General features: G+C 36.3%; 4 protein-coding genes, 1 long non-coding RNA gene and 1 pseudogene across 6 annotated transcripts; 4 read left to right on the top strand and 2 right to left on the bottom strand.

Annotated features, from left to right (window-relative positions):
• Positions 1 to 3,739: 3,739 nt before the first annotated feature.
• LOC108847693 (cytochrome b-c1 complex subunit 8-2, mitochondrial-like) lies at positions 3,740 to 4,413 on the bottom strand. The gene is made up of 2 exons (XM_018621015.2): positions 4,204 to 4,413; positions 3,740 to 4,002 (listed from the first exon to the last, which is right to left on the bottom strand). Exons 1-2 carry the CDS (start codon positions 4,371 to 4,373, stop codon positions 3,954 to 3,956), a joined length of 219 nt encoding a protein of 72 aa, XP_018476517.1. The 5' UTR covers positions 4,374 to 4,413; the 3' UTR covers positions 3,740 to 3,953.
• Positions 4,414 to 5,389: 976 nt separating this feature from the next.
• LOC108847122 (dehydration-responsive element-binding protein 2A-like) lies at positions 5,390 to 7,351 on the top strand (annotated as a pseudogene).
• Positions 7,352 to 9,205: 1,854 nt separating this feature from the next.
• LOC108847694 (uncharacterized) lies at positions 9,206 to 11,278 on the top strand. 2 transcript variants are annotated; one of them, XR_001948984.2, is made up of 7 exons: positions 9,206 to 9,426; positions 9,514 to 9,590; positions 9,668 to 9,848; positions 9,926 to 10,096; positions 10,163 to 10,213; positions 10,358 to 10,480; positions 10,947 to 11,278. It is a non-coding gene; the product is annotated as an uncharacterized LOC108847694 (long non-coding RNA). The 2 variants fall into 2 exon arrangements; XR_001948983.2 differs by having other exon boundaries at positions 9,209 to 9,426; positions 10,400 to 10,480.
• Positions 11,279 to 11,854: 576 nt separating this feature from the next.
• On the top strand, positions 11,855 to 12,889 carry LOC108847692 (abscisic acid receptor PYL5). The gene has a single exon (XM_018621014.2). The coding sequence runs from the start codon at positions 12,053 to 12,055 to the stop codon at positions 12,662 to 12,664; it is 612 nt and encodes a 203-aa protein (XP_018476516.1). The 5' UTR covers positions 11,855 to 12,052; the 3' UTR covers positions 12,665 to 12,889.
• Positions 12,890 to 14,872: 1,983 nt separating this feature from the next.
• On the top strand, positions 14,873 to 18,072 carry LOC108847690 (cytosolic endo-beta-N-acetylglucosaminidase 1). Its single transcript, XM_018621013.2, has 11 exons — positions 14,873 to 15,423; positions 15,521 to 15,658; positions 15,739 to 15,848; positions 15,936 to 16,047; positions 16,118 to 16,225; positions 16,305 to 16,417; positions 16,503 to 16,584; positions 16,666 to 16,746; positions 16,851 to 16,906; positions 16,980 to 17,115; positions 17,201 to 18,072. The coding sequence occupies exons 1-11, from the start codon at positions 15,028 to 15,030 to the stop codon at positions 17,915 to 17,917; spliced, it is 2,049 nt and encodes a 682-aa protein (XP_018476515.2). The 5' UTR covers positions 14,873 to 15,027; the 3' UTR covers positions 17,918 to 18,072.
• Positions 18,073 to 20,650: 2,578 nt separating this feature from the next.
• Positions 20,651 to 22,798, bottom strand: LOC108847978 (peptide-N4-(N-acetyl-beta-glucosaminyl)asparagine amidase A). The gene is made up of 2 exons (XM_018621367.2): positions 22,160 to 22,798; positions 20,651 to 22,004 (listed from the first exon to the last, which is right to left on the bottom strand). Exons 1-2 carry the CDS (start codon positions 22,689 to 22,691, stop codon positions 20,794 to 20,796), a joined length of 1,743 nt encoding a protein of 580 aa, XP_018476869.2. The 5' UTR covers positions 22,692 to 22,798; the 3' UTR covers positions 20,651 to 20,793.
• Between the last annotated feature and the right edge of the window lie 530 nt (positions 22,799 to 23,328).

The following is a 23,328-nucleotide window of genomic DNA, read 5'->3' as shown; positions in this document are numbered from 1 at the left end:
TAATAAACCATCCAAAGTAGTCAAAACTTATTTTCTTGAAAATACATAAAAGTTTATTTATGAAACCAAAAGGGTTAACAACAGATTTATTAAAGACAGAAAATGTAATCTATGGATGGGTTTTTTTGGATATCTAAATGTGATGTAAGTAATAAGTTTATATCCGTGTGGCCACAGATAAAACTAATAATTTCGCAGTAAAAAAAGTCGATCCCGGGTTTGGACAAACATAGTAACTCATCATCCAATAGAAATCATTAGACCACCATGATGTAGTTAAATACATAAAAAGTTAACGTTTTATTCTACAAAATACGGTATTATTTATTACAACTAATATTTACAAAACAAAGAGATACAATAAGTCATTTCGATATCAAAACTAGTAAAGTTATTGAAAATTTATATTACAACTAAAACAGTTTATTTAACAAAAAAACAAGTATTGAAAAACTCAATCAATATATGTTGGAAAATTATTCTGCTGATGAACAAGTTTATAGTTTTTTGCCAAAATAATATACCATGCATTGAGAACTCTTTTTTCTGCATGCATATGGTTTCTTCTGTCATTTATTTTTATACTATTAGGGTTTTAATAATCATCTAGCCTTAAATTTGTTTACTTTTACTGCTTACGTTGGAGACTGGAGACTGGAGACTGGAGAAGTAACACTCAAAACATGTACCAGTTTTTTTTTTCTGTAATACTCAAAACATGCACCAGTGATTTTATAATTTATAATTAACCCAGGTCAAGTTCTATATGTCTTAACTGTTTCCCAATAGATAAACAGTACATAATGATGAATAGGGTTATTCTATTAATCAGCAGATATCGAATTACAATAAATCTATATTGAAGACCACCGTAAACGACTTGGTTAGTCGTCCGTCGTCGTTCGCTTGAAAACCATCGCTCAAATTCTTAGTCGATGTCTCTTAGCTAAGAGCAGTGATAATATAGGCTTTTCCATGACCTCAAACGAATAGGGTTTGGTCTATCGGCAGCAATGGCCGTCTAGATCGATTACTAACAGGTCTAGTTCCCACTCTATGAACTGAGTTTTAACAAAGACTTACTAATGAATTTATCTCACGTAACATCACGTAAATAGCACGGGAATATCCATCCAAATATCTTTTTGAATATATATAAGCATATTTGCTTCCGCTGGCTATAGTTGACTTGGAAAACGATGAGAAATGCGATATCCATGTGCCTGGCCGGCCCGAGATTTTAGAGGTTCCAGACAAGTTAAAACATAATTTAATAGTCCTATAGTATCACTTTAGATGGGTTTTAAGGTTTTTGCACATTAATTAGTAAAATACAAAATTCTATATAGTTTATCTTGATTAAATAAAAATATCATTAATAAAATTAATTCAACCAATAAAAAAACTTTATATTTTGTAATTTGTCACAAAGTTAAAATAATATTAAATTTTGTATAGATAATGAAAACATCAATTATTTTAAAACAATCTTTTTCTTGTAAAGACCATTTAAATAATACGAAATAAGTAATATACAGATTTAATTTTGTTTGTACAAAATTTGGGATTTATATCCATATAATATTTTTCAAAAAAATTGGGGATTGGAAACGAATAATTCATTAGGCATTGCCTAGGACTGGCCTTGTCGTGGTGACCTTGATGTATTGCATTGTGATTATATATGCATCTTCCAGCTTTTTTATTATTAATTTGATGTATACGTACCTAAAATAATAGATCATTATTAACGTGAAATTAAAAATTAAAGGTCAATCGTTCCAAATTTAATATATACATTATATTGGACCTCGTTGTGCGCGTATGCATATATATATATGTGAGTTTTGTAAACAACATAAACAATTTAGATAACAGAAATCGTTTACATTACTTCAATTTTCTAAATAATATATATATATGTATTTGAAGTGTAGTACCATAGCAGCTGGTCGATATAACCGGATGGTTTAATTATTTTATTGATTAATTAGAGTGTTCGAGATAAATATTAATAATTTTCAAACAAAAGAATTCTTGTACTTGAAAATCTGTCTTCTTTGAATAGAAGCCGAAAACATATATATTTTCCAAAAATCTGTTTTATCTCCACTGTTATTTAAAAATCAAAAATCTATAAATGGTATTTTAATAGAATAGGTTAGGATTTGATATTTGGAATATAAACCTAGCTGGCATTCCAAAAGTAATGATCTGGAATTAAAAATCACAACAAATGAAGAAATCTATAATAATAAAGTTGACAAATGGAATTCTTTCGAGTGATAATAGAAGATGAGTCACTTGTTATATATATTCCTCATAAAAACGTAAAATACTTTGATGGTGGAAATGAACGTTCTCTAATTATAAAATCTTGCTTGTAAAATCAAATTGATGAAGCTCTCCACCTTCTCTTCCTTTCATACATAGGGAATCTAAGTGTGGATCAAATAAGAATTCGGAACTCGGATGTAAGAATTCCAAATAGGTTACTCGTTCCACCAAGTGATGCTATGCTAAATCAAGAAGATATATGAACAAACTAGTACCCAATTTATTTCTCGAGATGGCTAGTACTAGCTCATCAATGTAACACAAAAGAGCCTGGTCATAGGCTCATAATGGAAGAGAAAAACATAGAAAATTTATCTGCAAAATAACTCAACTTGAGGTGTTTTCTTGAGTTGAAATATACGGTACTAGTAAATTTACAACTGACATTTTTTGTCGCTGTCATAAATTCTATTAACCGTTGCTGTCATAGTCACATACTACCTTTCAAAAATATATATGCTTTTATGAGAAAAAACAAACACTGAACGATATATCTTTATTTTAGCAATTGATCTTAATTTCCATTACATAGCCATCAAACTATTAATTAACTCAGCAACTCAAAGCAAAAGCAAAGAAGACGTAGAAAATACAGTGTCTACTATATACATGAAAAACATTACTCTTATTGTAGGGCTTGGATAGTAGTTAATTAGTATCATGATTATCAGGGTTTATTGAAATGGGAGATGGGAGGGAATTTAAAAAGAGAAGATCGAAGAAGATAAGAGTTATATAGGATACGGAGGGTTGCACAAAAAAAGGATACGGAGGAAAGGGATCAGGCAAACACCAGCAAGTGATCCGACCACCCAACTGCATGTAATAAAACTCCGGTTCTTAATTACAAATTCCGGCCTGTTCTTACTTAACTGTCTGTATTTAAGATGTAAAGCAAGTGTCTTTTTCTGATTTAGAATCATGTTTGGGTGCTTGATTTGTGGTGAAAGGGTCGTGCTTTGATTAATAAAACTTCAAGAACTCGATCATCTGCTTGGCAAGTGAGTGATAAACCTCCAGGTATACAATTGGATTGTTTTTAAGTTTATAATCATTTCTTGAGTATTTGTTCAACTGCTGAGTGAGTACTCTCTTGTGATTTTTGTATCGGGAATTGACTTAGTGACCTATGATTTGTTAGTTTCTCACCCTCTTTGTCTAATCAATCTTATTGCTGTAATTTTAATCAGAAAGTTTTGGTGTCACACTTCGTTGGTAAAAAGTGGCTAAGTTATCATGTTTTGTCAACCCCATCACACCACCTGACACATCCAGATTTGGAATCTACACTCGTTTTTAAGGATTATGATTTATGGGTTTGAACGAAATGAAAGGATGGGAGCCATGATTCCCCAACCATGGAATTTATGGGTTTTAAGGATTATGATTTATAGACAATCCATTCTTACACCACGACGATTTTGCTTATTTCATAAAAATCAACAAAATGTATTCAACGAAACAGTAGAGAAGCAACTTTCACGCTTCTATTTTTGGAGTGTTGACGAAAGCACAAACTCTCTTGGAAACACAGACACTCATTCTGGAGAATGAAAAGTGAAAGACAAGAATTGGATTATTATCATAAAAACAATCAGAACATCTTCTTCCCATGCTTAGAACCTGTGCTCCAGCTTCTCTTTTTCTTGGTAGCGTTGAGCATACCTGAGTTCCGGAAACAAACAACAAATGATTACAAAATTCACACAACACACAAGCAAAGCTAATCACTCAATAGTCATTAGCATTGAATCGATAACCACAACCTAACCGAAACTACAGATCTCGCCTAACAATCAGATTCAACAACATCGCAATCATCAGATCGGTAGTCACTAGTTGATAGATAGAGAGAGAGAGGCGTACGAGTAGGTTCCGATGACGGGAGCGAGGAGGAGAATAGTGCTGATCCAATTCTCGGAGACCTTGTGGTGGATCTTCTCTGGCAGATCCTTCCATAGACCTGTCATGATCTTCTGCTGAAACGGCGACAATGCGTACACCACCGCCTTCAGTTTCACCGGCTGCTTCCCCATCTTTCGTTTTCTTCTTCCTCCGCCAATCCTCTTCTATGGACGGCTATATGCAGCGTCTCACCGAAACGCAGCCGTATTGTTGTTTTCGATTTACACAGGCTTTTAAACTGGGCCTTATATTAATGGGCCTCTGATTATTTGACGCGGGATGTATCGTTAAGATGATTTAACAGGTAAAGGCTATGTATGGGCTTCTGAGTAGTGCGAACGCAATTGCGTAGACTGATATCTTCAATGGCGTGTGAGAAACACGTGGTGGATGAAGTGGCTACGGTATAAGAATGACACACACGACCGCACATGCAAATTCCATGGCTGGCCGCGGCTCCTAACAACTTGAATTTGCAATATTGATCAAAGGAGGACCCTCTTGCTCTGGTCGAAGCTAAGCCAACCAAGTTTGAGCTTCACCAGTTGACACGTTCTTGGTCAAATGAACTGCTATTTTTAATATTTGTCCAATTAAATAGTTAGTGACTTTTTTGATAGGTAGCCAAATGCAGCAATGTAACAAAAAAAAATATCACCACAAATGTTGTAATTTGCAGAATATAAGTGATTGCATCACCCATTTACTAATCTAATAGGTCGAACATAATTAAGTACCGATCAATTGCAAAAAAGTTACTTGTTTTAACACAAAAGTGGGCAGCGACAAGAACTGTCGAGAAGGAAGCAGGAGTCAGTAAGTCAGTGACACGAAGATAACAGATGCGAGCATGAGCTGTTGGCACTTGTCATAGTTTAATAAACAAACATTTCAAGATATTTAAATAAATTATCATAACGCTTTTTCAGAAAAAAGATTTAAATAAATAATTTACTTCTCCGTATCAACAGCGCGTTTCGGCTGGTTCGAGAAGATGCCGGACACTCGTTAGTCAGAGAAGACATCTAAACCAGTCTAAGCCCCAACGACCGAATCAAATAATGACACGTAATATCATAAAGCTCAGATAAATAAATATCAGAAATATCTAGAGAAGGCTATAAATAGATCCTGGATCCTTCTCATCATCAGTTACTTTTGATTTTCTGATACAACGCTTTTCTGACTAAAGGAGAGAGAGAGACACAGAGAGATACCACCACTAGAGAAAACGCGGGAAGGATAAGACACACGAACAACTGAACAAGGAAGCGATTCATTTCCTTGCATAAAACAGATTTGATTTCGAACACGACTTCCGATTGAGTTCTTTACACCCAATAGGTATGTTGCTGTCCTGATTTATTCTTTTATCTGTGTTTAAATATTGTCTTAATGCTATAATAATAGGACTCGTGTTCTAATTTATATATGTTGCTGGTATTTTGTAGATTTGTGTTGTTTCTGGTGAGACATCAATGGCAGTTTATGCTCACAGTGGAGACATTAATTGCTCTCGGCTTGATACGTCGAGGAAAAGGAAGTCAAGAAGTAGACGTGATGGTACTACTGTGGCTGAGAGGCTTCAGGTATGGAAAGACTACAATGATAATGAGAAGAAGCTTCCACCAAGAAGCGGAAAGTACCTGCGGAAGGATCCAAGAAAGGTTGTATGAAAGGCAAAGGAGGACCAGAGAATGGTCAGTGTAGTTTCAGGGGAGTTAGGCAGAGGATCTGGGGTAAATGGGTCGCCGAGATTAGAGAGCCTAACCGTGGAAGTAGGCTCTGGCTTGGCACTTTCCCAACCGCTGAGCAAGCTGCTTGTGCTTATGTCGAGGCGGCTAGAGTTATGTATGGTCCTATGGCCCGTCTCAATTTCCCTCAGTCATCTGTGTCTGGTGTGACTAGTAGTTCGAGTCACTCTGAGGTGTGCACGGCTCTAGGTCTTGTTCATGCGAAAACAGAGGATGCAGATTGCGAGTCCAAGTCCTTTGGTGAAGCTAGTCCCAAGAACGGAGCCTACACATATGAAGAAGAGGTAAAGAAGGGCGTTAGTGTGTCACGCAAGGATTGGTTGAGCGAGTTTGAAGAGAAGTATTGGAGCCAAGTTCTGGAGGAGAAAGAGAAACAAAAGGAGCAAGTAGAAACCTATCAGAAACAGCCTGGTTCGCTCTCTGTTTCAGATTATGGTTGGCCTGATGATCTTGATCAGAGTCACTGGGACTCTTCGGAGTTGTTTGATGTGTCTGAGCTTCTAGGTGACTTGAATGGCGACAATTTTTAAAGACTTGAACCAGAGCCAATGCTCAGGGGACAACGTGACTGGTGGGTTGTCTGAACCCGAGAAGCAGCATATTGGACTTTATCCGCTGCAAAGCCTTGACTCTAGCTACGTATTGCCTCCGATTCAACTCGATTCAGAGGATGATAATGAGCTCTTCCATCTGAGTTTCTTGGATCTCGAGAAGTGAGACAATGGGGACAGTTGGAGATATTTGTGTTCTGTTGTTTGCCTTGATCTCTATCGAGAGTGTAACTCTATTGACCTTTTCACGGATGTATATCCTCATTAGACTGTCTTTCTAATAAAGAGAAAAATGAACATAAGAACCATAACAAAGAGTTGTCCGTTACATCATATTAACCTTTACTGTTTGAACGGATTAACATGTAAACAATCCGACCAGTTTGATATATTTAATTTATATTATATATTAATATCTTTATAAATAATCCTACATAAACCTTTTTTGATGTAAGTTCGTACATAGACAGCCCTTGGACTAAATAAAGTAAACAGAAAAGGGAAAGAAAAGAAGAAAAACAATAAGATGAAACATAGACATAACAACATTATCATTTTTCGAAGCAGAAATTTACTTGCACCTAGATAGCATCTCATCAGCTTACATAGTCCTAAACCTACGAGTCATCTCTCTCAAGCTACGATGGCTTCACTGCAATCTGGACAGCGAATCCCAGTGCCTCTAGCGATCTTACGCCAAACTACACGCACATATGTGTTTGTGGTTATTCACGAATCACATGTTGTGTGTATGGTTGTAATATGGATAACTGGCTGCATACATGATAAAAGCGGTGTTGATATTTTGAAATTACTATTAGAAAAGGAACATGTCTCCTCTTAAAAGAGCAAAATTGTAAGTGAATGCAGCCAAATTGGTCAGGAAAGGTGGCTGTAGTTATTATCTTCAAGAGATGTTTTTCTCTGGCAGCTTCTTCTTTTCAACAATCCGCAGGATAAAGGAAGATATTGCACAAAAAGAAAAATGATATTGAAGTATTTGGTATTTCAGTAATACTTTATTTGTATGTAAGTTTAAAGTCTCTTTGGTTGCATGCAGTAACTAACACTGCGTCAAAAATGTACAAATATGAATCGAAATAAATTTAAATAATCCTGTTAAGATAACATAGTTGCATATCTATACAATTATGTGAAAGTGAAATTGATCAATGTCGTCATTTCCGAATATTATAATCTAAAAAGTATATATGTACGAAGTCGCGCGATGCAACAACCTTTGTACTAAATGGGAATATAATAATTAAATGGCAACAAGAATAAAACAAATAGAGAAAAAGAAAAGGATGTTGCTCAGAAAAAAAGAAAAAGAAAAGGATAATCTTCCACCTAAACCAAGTCCAAAGAAGCTTGCAAGTTGCAACATCCACTTGCACTGTCAGGCGTAAGCTCTTTGATAAGGTCTCAACTTCCTCGTTTCCTCCAAACTTCTCTCTCCATACACATATATGCACCATACATGCTATAATCTTACACAAAAACTCATCATCTGTGCATGCACGTGTGTTCATGCATGTATGTTGTTCTGAATTAGCCATTCCTATGGGCCATGGCTATCAAGAATTGTTATTAACACAAGTTACACAACCAATCAAGTATTGAGACCACATGTCACATGCGTTGTACCGGCTGATAGATATATAGACGGATGATGATACCATATACCATATGTTCTGAACTCTTGAAAATAAGTCAGAACCAATGTTACTTCAAATAATATATAATCATAACGTTTTTGTATATAAAAGATCTCAAAGATGATTGCAAGTATCTTAACGGCGTCACATAAATTGATCTTAATCATCTATTGTACATGATATTTCTCACCACTACTACGTACTTTGAAACATATTTTACAATTATAATATTTTAATAACAATCAAATACTTTTTACTATAGGAATTGTATTTTTATTTTTGTAAATGACATCTGAAATTAATTTTCTCCAGAAACAAATTACTCCCTCTGTTCCTAAATATAAAATGTTTAGAATATTTTTTTTGTTTCAAGATATAAGATGTTCTCATATTTCTAGGTAATTTTAATTTTATTAAAAATTGTATAACCAATTAAATTTAATAGTTTTATTTTGTAGTTGGTTAGATAATTTTTAATTTATAATTCTAATAATATTTTTAGATAAAAAGTAATTTTATTAATAAACATGTTTTATCTAAAATATCTTATATTTAGGAACGGATGGAGTAATTATTTACTGGAGTCAACATAATCAAATAGATTCTACGATATAAATTAGTCAGGCTGGAATATGTTACTGTTCAATGGAATGCATTTATATAAAATGAAGTAGGCGTCTAAAGGTAAAGAATCATGGGACATAAGATGGTACAATGTATCTATCATACATGGTCACATGTACAAACACAACTGAGTCTATACACACACAAAATCATTCACATCCCCGGCTATCTCTATATCTATCAATCAACAAATATCAAAACTATACTAAAAGGGACTAATAAAGCATTCTTAAGCTGTCCACATAGGACAATTAATTCCTCCAATAAGATTTGAGAAATCTTCCACGTCATTTCGTTTCTTATCTATCGAGTTTGGGCTTTTTTAAAAAGGCCCGTCCATGATTTGTTGATGACACAGCTGAAGCCCACTTCTCTATGCCTTCTCCACGCCGTAACTCTTATCTTCTTCATCTCCCACCTTTCGACTCCCAACTCTTCCATTTCTCATCTCTTCCAAACCGTTTCAATGATTAACTTCATGAGTCCGTTTCAAGGATTAACTTCACGGTTAATTGCTCTTATCAATGGATTCGTTTAAGCTTCATCTCTGTTTTCCTATTTATAGGACTCTTTTCGTATCTAATTTCATTGAAACCGGTGAGAAACTATATGTGTAAACTGCTTAATTGATTCTGCGCACTCTTATACGAGGAACTAAGAAATTTTATGTTTTTTTTAATGCAGGAACACAGTTCATGGTATGATTTATTGCCGAGAAGCTCTGAAATTGCAGGCCTTCCTTGACATGGCAGATGATGAGGGTTTGTCATCTTGACTCTACCAAAATTTTATTTTTGAGGATTGATCCTGATTTCAGTATACCCTGTCTCTCCTCTAGATATTCTTGAAGGATATGTTGACGCGGAACGAAGTCACCGACACTGCAAAAAAAATTTAGCCTACGCGTTCTTTTGATCTAGAAGGAGATATGTCTAATGGGGAGTGTAGACCATCACTGGATGGAGATTAGACCCCAAATGGTCAATTTGCAACTAAGAGTGGTGACCTAGACTGTCCTGGTAAGACAGTTCGAGACATACAAAAGTCTTTTTTTTTTTAATTTCCATAAGTCTCATTTCTTTGTTATAAATTTCAGAGGTTGGTGAGCTACGTTGGTCAAAGAAATCCTCTGTGGCCGCATATACAAATTTAGATGAAAACAAAATTAGTTGGGAAAAAGAGGAGGCTTTGATCCTTACATTGATTTCAGTTGCGCGAACATTGATTCTAAATTCACTGCGAGAAGCACAATGCAGTGTAGAAGAAGGTTTGGTTTAAATGATGTATTTCTGTGTTTAATTTTAACGCCTAACATGAGTTTTTGATTTTGCAGATATACTTCTGTGTGATTATGATCCCTGAAGAAGATGCACTTCTGTGTGAGGTTAGACATTTTTAATCACATAAGTTTATAGAGTTGGCACCCAAAGAAGATTCATGCTCTTCTTAAGTTTGGCTTTCATTGCGTTTTGATTATCTTTTTCCTGGATGTATCATGTTTGTTGTTATATGTACATCATCTTGATAGATGTCTTAGCTTGGAAACACTGATCTGGGAACTCTATGACAGATGGCTCGAGCAATAAAGATTTACTTTGTTGAAGTATGAAGATCAGACCACACCAGAAATTTGAAGTTGCTAGAGTCTAAGGTATCTCTGTAATCTAATGTCTAATATTATAATCAAATTAATTTTTGTTTTGAAATTAGTCCTGCAAATCCAAGGTAATATCAGTAGTGATATATCTTTGAAGAATTTTTAGAAAACATGTTCTCTTATATTTTGTTGCAATTCTTAGTCTACATTGATTCATTAGCTTCTTATAAGTTGCTTGGTACTGTTATGAGAAAAGAGTTAATTTTAGAAATTTCAAATCTAGCAAAGTAGCGGAAAGAATATGATTGGGACCCTGTATCTTCTTCTCTTTTCGTATTGCATAATTAGTTAGGGGGGTTTATAAGACTCTAGATATTTTGTTTTCATTTATACTTTAAGCCACTAAAACTAAGAAAAAACTATGTAGTCATGTGGTACTATCCAAAACTCTAGAAACGTGTTTTTTTGTGGTGTCTTTGGATTCTTAGAAATCTCTGTTTTTATCTGTAATGTTTTTCAGGTGTGAACGGATTCTATGGAGAGGAGAACGAATAGAAATTTCTTCTCAGATCACAGACCGGTTTGTGCAATAATTGCAATAGAAGTTGATGTGAAGAGTCTGAAAAAAGGTAGGTTCAGGAAGTTTATCCCTGTGAAGCTGCAAGATTGGTTGAAGATTGCCCTCCACAAAAGTATAGTTTTGACTAAGATTGTCGGTGTTCTTTTTCGAGAACGAAATATATGATTTGGAGAAGTATTTTTTTTCTTCATGGTATATATATATATATATATGCTTTATTGTAATTAGATGAGATCAGTTTACATATGGAGTTAAAATCGTATTGGCTGCTATCGAACTCTCCTATTGACACTCAACCTTCCACTGAATCCAACTATGAGAGCTGCAAAGTCCCATTGATTTCTTCCTACTCAAATTGTTAAACCTGTTCATGCTATTAGAGTCAAAACAAACACACAGTGGAAATAATGTGAAAATTACAAATCGTCTAAAGGTTTTTCAAAATCATTTTACTTGAAAACATATACTTAAAGTTTTATTTTTAATAGTTTGCTAAATTTTTATATTTGAAAATCTCAAACATCCATCACAAACATAACCTTTAATTTTTTCTCCTCTTCGCTACTCTCACTCAAATACAAATGATTAAAGAAAATTACAAACTGATAAAACTATTTCTTTTCACATAATGAAATTGGAGGTGAAGCCAAATGCTTAGCAAGTCTTTCAAATAGTTCCTAACTTGAACAAAGAACCCAGACATGTTATAATTTTTGCATGACCTTATATATAGTGAAAATAACCTTTTACCTATAACATCTAACACTATTATAGTAAAAAACCCGGGCGTAGCCCGGGAATAATCTCTAGTATTTATAAAGAAAACACAATATGCTCAATATCTTATTATTTAAAAAGTTGATCATCCTTTTAAAATTTCTCAAACAAAACCAACTTGACAACCGACAGCGACCAAGATCAGAAAAGCTCTCTTCTTCTCTCATCAACCAATATATACGAATCCACAATTTTTCATTAACATAACGAGAGCTAGCTAGATAGAGAAAGAAGAAGAAAGAGAGAAGAATAAGAAGAAGACATCAGAGATGAGATCAGCGGTGCAGCTCCATCATGGCTCCGATGCCCCCAACGGCTTCCACACGCTGCAGACTCACGACCAAACCGATGGTCTGATCAGACGAGTGTGTCTCACGCGCGGCATGCATGTGCCTGAGCACGTGGCGATGCACCACACGTACGACGTTGGTCCGGATCAGTGCTGCTCCTCGGTGGTGAAGACGATCCACGCGCCGCCCGAGTCCGTATGGGCCCTGCTGCGTCGTTTCGACAACCCTAGAGCTTACAAGAACTTCATCAGGCAGTGCCGTATCATGCAAGGCGACGGGCTACACGCCGGGGATCTCCGGGAAGTCATGGTCGTGTCGGGACTCCCTGCTGTCTCGAGCACCGAGAGGCTAGAGATCTTGGACGAGGAGCGTCACGTGATCAGCTTTAGCGTCGTGGGTGGGGACCACCGGCTTGAGAACTACCGATCGGTGACGACACTGCATGCGTCAGATGACGAAGGAACCGTCGTAGTGGAGTCTTACATCGTGGATGTGCCGCCGGGAAACACGGAGGAGGAGACAGTTAGCTTCGTTGATACTATAGTCCGGTGCAATCTTCAGTCTCTGGCTAGAAGTACCAACCGGGAATAATATCTTTTTTTAATATATTTTTATTGCAATTATGTATCTATTTTTCTCTCTTGTTATATTTTGTTTGGATCTTTTCATCGATCAGCACAAGGATGAAAAATTCGAGTGCCTATTTTTAATAGTACTATTGGTTTAGAAAAAAAATTGAAATTTGTTTGAGATTGGTGGATTTATGTTGGGAATATCGATATATCAATAGATTTCGAGGGATTCACAAGAAGAGGGACTAATTCGCACGTTGGTACATAAAACACTTGTGAATTGATAATATGTAAATGATCTGTGTTTTCTTTATCGTATATTTTCTTTCTTTCTTCAATGTCTTCATTGCATCAATATTGTTAACATCATAACATGATAGACTTGATACATTTTGGCAAAATATATAACACACACTAAAAGTTTTACTTTGTTCTTGTTTGTCCTGGTTTCCAACGATTTTAGGCAAAAAAATGTATAATCTAAAAGCAGATATTCTGAACTAGGAATCAATTTGATTACAGAGGTTGCATCTGACGTGTGTCTATGTTTTAACTAAACACATTGAAAAATATTAAATTGTCTACAAAAAGCCTGTGTATTCTGGCAAAAACAATAACTTTTGACCAAAAAAACAAGATGCATTATTCTCGTAAGTTTATATATTCATGATGAAAAGAATCGTATTTGAAAAGATCATATAGAAGGCAATATAATTTGAACCTGATTAGCATGTACATTTACATAAATAGACCTAAAGCAAAAACAGACTTGCTTAAACTATTGCCAACTTGAGTTCCATTGGCTACGAGTTTGGTCAAGTGGGGATTATCTTATTCTGTTTCGATTGTGTTTCCTTAGTTAATTACAACCAACCAACCAATCAAGTGGTTTATATTTTTATTCAAATTTAAGTTCTTTGGTCTATTAAAATCTTTTTCTTATATGGGTTACTTTAATCCGTTTGATTTAAGTAAGAAGGTTCTAAAAGGACATGCAAAAATAAAACTTAGCTGGAAACGCGTGGCAATTTGATAGTTCTTATTCACCTAGTGGGAAATGATACAAAGAACCTCTATATTCAATTTCATTTTATCGTACACTAGGATTTAAGAAAAACAAATTATCAAATGTTATCAACGTATACATATTATTCAATTTCATAATGCTAAGTAAACGTAGTAGCTTTTTCCATAATCAACTTATAGCTTTCCGCTGAAAGCACCCAAAATATTCCTTCTCTAGAAGTCCACAACCATTTAGATTATAAAAACACTCACAATTATGGTGATAAATCAATAACATAGAGTAACTATTTTAATCGCAATGGATATCAGAGAGTGACGTCCATTTTCTTATAACCTAAAGGATTTTGATGTTCCTACAAATCTAACATGCAAACTAACAAAGATATGTACATACGTATTGTCGGAATACTAAAAATGTTTAATGAAAGTAGGTAACAGCGGTAACATTTGGTCGGGTAATAATATTACAAGAGTGAACTGAATATAATGGGCTAGAGACATCTCTCTACTAGTGGGCGTTCGAAGAAACCGGGCCTAAACGACCGAATTGGCAGCCCCGTGCAGTATTTAATTTGGGTTGGATTCTAGTTTTTGAGCAGTACGTGGATATTATAAGCCATGTTAGGAGGATGCATCTTTTCATGATCAACAATACAAAGAAAAAAAACAGAACAAACTTTTTCATCTCGATATTAATTTTTTTTTTTTCTAAAGCTACAAAAATGCAAAGATCAATGTTTTTACAGAATCAGTACATCAATAAAAAAAAACTCTAAGTTAGCTAGTAAATGTCAAAAATAGATCTTTTTTGAAACAAAGATCAATATGTAACTTTAAAGAAAGGAGGGATTAGATTATTTCTTTAATCGATTGCCTATATCTTCCTAGAAGAGTGTGCACGCTTGCACATGCTTGTAAATGCTCTCCAACTATCTCCAACTATCTTCTAAGACTCTTAACTATCTCTTAAGTGGGCCACAGGAAAGAAGAGAAACAAAAAAGAGAGAGAGAGAAAGATGAAAAAGCAGCGACACATCTCCTCTGGCCACTTTCTTTGTGACACGTACACTAAGCAACGTTCCTTCCCGTGCTTAATTAAGCTACATCCCTTCTCTTTTTTCCTTTTTTTCTTTTATTTTAATAGCAATTACTTTTAGCAACCCTTGTTAAGAGACAGCAATAAACCTGCTCTTACAAAAGGAACAATTAAAAAACATAACAAAGTCTCTTCCTCTAAACTAAAGCCATACATATCGTTGCAGTTGACATTGACGTTGACTAGTTCAAATTTCACAAAAACCATTCTACTTCTCTGCAATCTCTTCCAAACTCCTCTCCCCCTCTCTTTCTTTCGTGATGTCCATATCCAACAACGAAGCTATGCTAGCTCCACCTCCACCTCCACCTTTCGATCCCACTAAGCCATCCACACCGATCTCATTTCCAATCAAAACTCTTCAAGACTTGGCTTCTCGGTCTTACTTCGACTCCTTTCACTTCCCCTTTAACCGCTCCTCCGTCTCTCTCCGACAACAGAACATCGGTTCCTTGCCTGACCGTTCCAGGCTTCTTGTCTGTCACGACATGAAAGGAGGGTACGTTGACGACAAGTGGGTACAAGGATGCGGAAACAACAAAGGTTTCGCGATCTGGAACTGGTACTTGATGGATGTTTTTGTCTACTTCTCTCACTCTCTCGTCACTCTTCCTCCTCCTTGCTGGACCAACACTGCTCACAGACATGGCGTTAAGGTTAGTATATAAACCCTTTCAGGATCTTGCGACTTAGATGGGATCTTGTTCTTGAAAGTATCTTTGAATGTAACTGATGGAGGGTTTGAATCTTAAGGTACTGGGGACTTTCATCACTGAGTGGGACGAAGGTAAAGCTACGTGCAAGGAGTTGTTGGCGACAAAGGAGTCTGCTGAGATGTATGCAGAGCGCTTGGCAGAACTTGCTGATTCTCTAGGCTTTGATGGGTGGCTGGTGAGGGTTTTTTTTTGCTATATCTTTATTTGTTTTTGATGTATACCATTCCATCACCTTACAGATATTGTTACTTGCAGATTAATATAGAGAATGTAATAGATCAAGTCCAGATTCCAAATTTGAAGACTTTTGTTAGCCATCTTACAAAAGTCATGCATTCATCTGTACCCGGGAGCTTAGTGATATGGTAGAGTGTTGAGAAGCCTCATGACTCAGTCTTTTGTGTTCTGTTTTAAAAATGTGCTGATTCTTGTAAGTTTTTTTGAATGGTAAGGTATGATAGTGTCACTGTTGAAGGCAAACTTGCTTGGCAAGATCAGTTGACTGAGATGAACAAACCTTTCTTTGATATATGTGATGGAATATTCATGAACTATACATGGAAGGTTTGTCCCTTTCACTCCTTCTACATATATTATATATTTTGATGCTGATATGACTGGCCATCTCTTTCAGGAGGACTACCCCAAAACATCAGCCAAAATTGCTGGCGACAGAAAACATGATGTCTACATGGGAATAGATGTGTTTGGTCGGAACACTTTCGGTGGAGGCCAGTGGAAGGTATGTAGCTCTGTCATATTTGCTTCTCTGTCATATCCAAACTGCTGCATCTTAAGTTCGTATTCAAATGTTGTGGTAGGCAAACGTTGCACTTGATTTGCTGAAGAGCAACGATGTATCAGCTGCTTTATTTGCTCCTGGATGGGTATACGAGACAGAGCAACCACCTGATTATCATACTGCACAAAACAAGTAATATTCTTATTAGCCCTTGTTGATGGTATAAAGGATCTCTGTGATCTTTATAACCATGGATTCTCTTCTTTTCTTTTAATAGATGGTGGTCACTTGTTGAGAAGTCTTGGGGAATAGTTCAGTCGTATCCACAATCCTTACCCTTCTACTCAGACTTCAATCAGGTGAATCTCAGTATCTTAAGTCTCTAGAGATGCAAATGTTCTTGTAAGTTTTGAAACTAGCTTCTCTTGTTTATTATCCAGGGACTTGGTTCTCATGTTTCTCTCCAAGGTCAGAGACTATCAGATGCTCCCTGGTACAACATCTCTTGCCAAAATCTTCAGGTTAAGTTGTGACTCCTTGCTCCTGACTCTGTTTCAAGTATATACAAGACAGCATAACTTTTTCTAGTCAAATTCTTGATATGATCTTGTCTTCTTTGTGACAGCCACTCTTAGAATTCAATGAAGGAAACAAGTCAGAGATCATGCAGGTCACTGTTGAGTGAGTTCTTAACCTAACACTAGCCTTTACATAGTTGAATTTCGAGTGGTATAAGAAGAAACTGTTTTTACAGTGGTCGAGAAGCATCATATAACGGAGGAGGGAACATTAGTTTCAGAGGAACACTAAAAAGAAATGCACATTTCACAGCAAGACTCTTCAAACCTAATCTTCAGCTTCCTGGTTCCCCTATCTCTGTCTCCTACTCTGTAAGTCACTGATGCAATCACATTTTCGATTAGTTTGATACTACTTGTCTTCTTCATATTTTTTTAAGTGTTTGGATTGTTGCAGGTGAAATCAGATGAAAGATCTATGCTAGGCATTCTCCTCCGTTTTTCAACTCCTTCGCAGGAGACAAAGTCCTTAGTCATGGCTCCAAATGAATACATGCACAGATTTGGTGACATGTACTTCTTGCCATGCCTAAGAAGGACCAAATCCGACTGGACGGTGCACGAAACAAACCTTATTATGGATGGACATACACTGACTGAGATCTCTGCCTTGTGCTACGGACCAGATGATCTTGCAGAAGAAACAAACACAGGAGGATATTTTGCATTGCTTGGCCATATCTCTATCAAGGACCTGAAGAAAACCAAACTCTTCCCTCCAGCTTCATCATGGGTTGTCGAGGCTCATAACGTAGAGATTGTACCGGGTGATTCAGGCTCCAGGACCTTAAGCTGTAAGCTAGAATGGAAACTGAAGCAACCTGAGGAGGATTATGTATTCACAAGGTACAATGTGTATGCAGAGAAGCTGATTTCATACAGGACAAGGAAGGTAATGGAAGAACCAAGAAACGAGAAAGTGTTTCTTGGGACGGCTCATGTTGATGCTTATTATGTTTCTGGTATGGTGGTTGGACCAGATGTGAAGAAAGTAAGGTTTGTGATTCAGACCTGTGGTGAAGATGGTTCATGGCAGGAGCTGGATGCTTCCCCAAGCATTCTGGTTGAGGCAGAACAGCTCAGTTCAAAGATTTGTTGTTGTGGGTTGATTTGATCTTTGGTTTCCATTTTGTGAACTTGTAACTCCTGCGATGATAAAGAGGAGTAATGCTGCATTAAATGTATGGTCTAGTCACTGGTCAGCATATGATTATATGACAATGATTATGACGAAATAACTGAATGAATGAAAGCAAATGCATTGTATTACCGTATCTTTTTTTTTTGTCTTTGCTCATGGTTATTGAGGTAATTGAAGTTTTTATATAGTTGTTATAAGTTTGATGGTCACAATGCTTAATCAGCAAATGAGAAACAATAATAGAAAAGTGAAGAATTTATAAAGATTACGGACCATTAAAATTTAGTGATGTTTAATCAAGTATAATTTTATAAAAATGTAAATATAAAAACTATATAACAAATTTTAGAATTAAAAAGCAAATTTGGAGATGCATGTAAGTATAGAATATAAAAATTAGTTAGCAAGACTTACCAAATTTGTTACATTTCATTCCTTAAACTTTCCAGAAAATATTCACCAAATTTATAACATTCAAGTGAGTGTTCCTTATTTTTCATTTTGACAAATTTTCTGTTTTTAACTAAATAATCCATAAGCTTTTTAGTTGGTTTATGAAATAGTAGAGATTCCAATGCACCTTGTATTCATAAAACTATCAAACACAAATAAATTTAATCAATTTTTTTCCAAAATTACATGACATTTTGTGTCAAAATAGTACTTTAACTTCATTGGTTATATTTAACTAGTTAGTTAGTAGTTTTTTTGACACCAATTAGCAGTTTATTAATCTTCAACTGAGTAAAACAAATTCATAGAATTACAAGTATAGTAATACTTTATTGTATATACAAATGTTTACTTTGATTTTTATGGAAGCACACACGACTCATTTTGAAGCGTTTCTGCATACAATGGTGTTTTTTTAAAAGAGAAATAGAAAAACATAATAAAAATGCAATTTTAGAAACACTTATATCACAATAATGCATTTCCATCGGGAAACCTCGATTCATCACAACCGTATGCAATGGAATGGATAGCATCTCTGTATTCAGTACCCCTTTCAAACTGCTCGGTTTCGTCCCCTGGTGTAACTGCCATGTCGCTTCGGTTAACAAAAGCAATTAAAAAGTGTTAGTTGTGCTTTATAATTTACACGGATAATTGACCAAAGAAGTTTGAAAACTTACGTTAGATGGAAAATACGCAATACAAAGCCAATCGCTACAGCAATTGACTCACCACGGGAGTGAACTGATACTTTTTTTTTTTTGTAACTTGGGCTTTCAAGTGAACTGATACTAAGGAAGGAGAAATCCTGAAGCTTACTTCTGCTGCATAAAAAGGTAGCATATGCTTAGACGGATCCACTTAAGGAGCATCAACACAAACTTGTTCCCAACGCACAATGTGATCACAATACTTTTCCTCTCGAAGTTCCTTAAAAATAGAGCCATCATAATGTATGAGAAGGGTTTTCATCCCGCAGCTCTCCATTTTTCACCATTTCTAAGTAATCTCCATCACATGCGATAAGAACGGCAAATTCCCCCGGACGACAGTCACGATCATCATCTTCACGCTTGATAAGCTATTAACTGATGTCAAAGAAAACTATTAATTAATTTGTTAAATACAATCAAATAAAGTTATTATTTTAGAAAAAACTAATTAGTGTACTATTTTTTTACAGAAAATTAATTATGTGTGTATCGATGAACTTTGATTGAATTTATTTGTCTTTGATCTTTTTTGAGTATGGAGTGTTATAAAATCATCATTATTTTCATAAACCAATTAAGAATCTTATGGATTATTCTACAGAAAAACAAAAAAAAATGTTTTGAAAAATGAAAAATATTAATAGAATGTTAAATTTTCTTACAAATAATCTTTATCATATGTAAATTTACATTAACCATTTTACATTTGACTCGATAAATAAAATAAAAAGATCATACATAGTAATGTTTCATTAAATTAAATCAAACAAACCAAAAAACAAGAATAACTAGATGATACATAGATAAACTCTTACTTCCTCCGTCCCACTTTAAGTGGTATTTTAGGATTTTTATTTTGTTCCATTTTAAGTGATGTTCTCACTAATCTAGGTAGAATTTAATATGATTTGAATTTTATGACCAATTATAAAATACTGTACTTTTTTATTATTGGTTAAACTAGTTTTATTTAATGTATTTTTATGTTATCAAGATAAACTACATAAAAATATGTATTTTTTTAATCTATATGTAATAACCTAAAACATCACATAATGTGGAACAGAGGGAGTATTATTTTTCCATAAAAGTAACATCTAGACAACATCATCATCAGCTTATGCAGTAGTGAACAACAAATCATATAGCATGTGATTGAAACTATACCTTTGATGAAACCAAAATTCGGATATTGATAACATCAATATCATAAGCATGATGGGGATGTATATGATCAACAATATTATTTTCAAAGGAAAAATAGAACAAACTTTTTTTAATCTGAATATTAAATTAAAAACATTTTTTCTGAAGGTAGAAACATGCAAAGATCAAACTTTTTCGGAATCAGTACATCAACAGAAAAAATTCTAAAATAGCTAATAAAGATTGAAAATAATACTAAAACATAAATCAAAAGTCGTATCTCTAAAGTGAGAATTGCAACTCCTGCTATAATAAAAAAAAAAAGAAGAAGTAATGCTTGGTCTAGTCACTGGTCAGAATATGATTATATCATTATGACAAAATAACTGAATGAATAAAGCAAATGCATTGTATTATACAGTATCTCTTGTTTTGTTCCTGAACATGGTTATTAGTACAAGCATGAAGCATCCCTTATACAAGGCAAGTGTTACATCTTGATCTCACACTGTTATGATAAGCAGCGCAATGAGATTAAGAGGAGGAAGACGAAGGACAAGTATCAAATGAACTGTCCTCAGCGATCTCACCATTAGCCGCAACAACAGTGCGAGAATAACATCCAAACTCATCGATATATCTGAGACTCTGTTTTGTCCTCGCTTCGCCAGCCAAGACATTGTGATCTTCAACCTGCATCCACCCATCCGAGTCTTGTCTATTGTAAGCCTCAGTCAAAGCTTCTCCAACTGAATATCTCTCATTCAACGCCTGCGAAACATTCGTCACGAGCACATACATATCCTTATCATTACTCAACCCTCTAAGAGTAGAAGTGATCACCGTGCGTGGATACGACCGTTGATGAACAACTCTATCCACTTGTTTACCCCATTCAGTAGTCACCTCCAAGACCCTTTTGGTCTCCACTCTCTGCTCAACTCTCTTGTACGCTCCATTCTTCTCAAACTTCACCAAACTCCCAACTTTCAACACACTCTTAACCATAGTTGTCAGATTACCTTCACTCGACTTAACCCACCCATCAAACTCACTACGCACCTCAGCTTCAACCTTAAAAGAACCATCAAGCAGCTCTTCCAACAGCTCTTGTCTCACCATATGACGCTTAGGACTCTCGTAAACCCCACTCCCAGCTTCAACATCCAAAGACCCATGATCAAGCCAAAGATGCAGATTAGCATCCACAAGCCAATACGATATCCCATTGTTAACACTGAGTGCAAACTCATGAGCCTTCCCATCCAAAAGCATCTCGAGAAACGGTGTCAAATCCATGTCATACGAAGGCAAGTTAAACGCACCAATCCCAACCACCGGCTCCCATAACAGAGGATTAATCCCACCTGTAAAGATCACCGGAAACGGCACTTCCGATCCCACATTCCTCCCATCTATCTTCACAACAACCTCTCTGTAAGCACCGTTCCCACGCGTAATCGCCAGCTTGTTCGCTCCGATATACAAATCCGGCGGATTCGAGTACCAAAACTCATCGTTTCCATGAGAAGACACATACAGTTCCAAAACAATCTTACGAGTGTTCAACGGAAGTCGAATCCTATTCGAGTAACTCTCTTCTTGGCTTTCGATCGTGAACCAGAACCCTCTGTCTCCTTCGTGGCTACCTACCGGAACGATCAAATCCGCCGGGGACTGTCTACTGATGATCTCAACGGGATTGAACTCGTAGAATTCGAGTGTGACGTTGATGTGATAGATACCTATCAAAGAGATGAAATGAGTTTGTTAAGTCAGTTACAGAGTCTGTTACAGTTTGTTATTCTTGTTAAAGTCAGTTACAGAGCTACTGAACCGGATTTTATGTAAACCGTGTACAATACTAAACCAAGATTAAACCGATACTCTCTAATCATACCTGTGTAAACATCGTTGACGATGTTCTCGAGCATCATCGTGACGTTCAGATCGGATCTCGTGAACAGCGAGGAGTATCTCGTGACGTCTTTTCGAACCTTCCAGAAGATTCCCGTCGGACTCGGCTCCGCCGTGCTCGTCCGGAGGAGCTCCACGCCGCCGAGCCAGAGTCCGGAGATTCTATCGTACTGATCGCCGCTCGAGGCGGCGCGTAGTTCGAGGACGACGCGGGACCACGGCGGCGATGCGCAATCGGAGGGCGGAGGAGTGTAGGGAGCGGTGAAGGGAGGTTTGTTGATTGTGTCGGCGAAGGAGTGGCGGAGGAGGAGATGAGAGCATGATGGAGTGAGGTGATCGGAAGGCGAGGGGAGAGTGAGTTCTTGGTACTCCTGGGGTACGTCCGGTGAACGGAGAGAAGTTAGAGCCGATTTGAGGAATCGGTCCGGCGAAGAAGGGAGTGAAACGGTGGTAGCTGTGAGGAAAGCGAGTGCGATGAAGAGCTTCACGACGCCGTTTTGGTTCATCTCCGACATTATAGTCAGTCTCTCCTCTGTATTTCGATTATCCGATAACGCCGATGCAAAGCTCCAATGTCAAATGAAGAGAGGCAAGGCCGGCAGTGGATAAACACCAGAGCGTTTTACTTCTCCAGTTATTAACTACATGTAGTTTTTCCATCATAAAATGGTTGAGGGCCTTGAGTCTAGTGAGCTTTGATAGTGAATGTGGGGTCTAAGCTGCGGTAACAGAATTCGATTTACTCTACCGTCACATGCGGTTAGTATTTTTTCTTTTTGGACAAATTTTTTTTTTCTGGACAAATCATGCGGTTAGTATCAGATGCTTAATTTACGTGTCCAAATATAAGGGTTCCTAGACTCCTAGTGATACTTTCGTCGCTGATGCGTAATTTTTTTGGTTCCGGTTTACCTTTCCCGGTTGATATATTCATGAATCCTGGTGTCTTTTAAGCATAGTGAATAGAGATTAGATAAACACTTTAATAAGCTGCATTGCCTCCATATCATACAAGACATGTAATCTCCTCGATTAGTTGCACTAACGTCTAATAAGCTGCATTGCTTCCATATCATACAAGACATGTAATCTCCTCAGTTAGTTGCACTCACGTCTAATCAGGTACGATTTGCTAATGTCTTTTTTTTGTCA

The sequence above is a fragment of the Raphanus sativus genome, chromosome 3 (genome assembly GCF_000801105.2).
Source record: "Raphanus sativus cultivar WK10039 chromosome 3, ASM80110v3, whole genome shotgun sequence".
Classification (NCBI taxonomy): Eukaryota; Viridiplantae; Streptophyta; class Magnoliopsida; order Brassicales; family Brassicaceae; genus Raphanus; species Raphanus sativus.
This window is presented reverse-complemented; position numbering and strand designations above follow the sequence as displayed.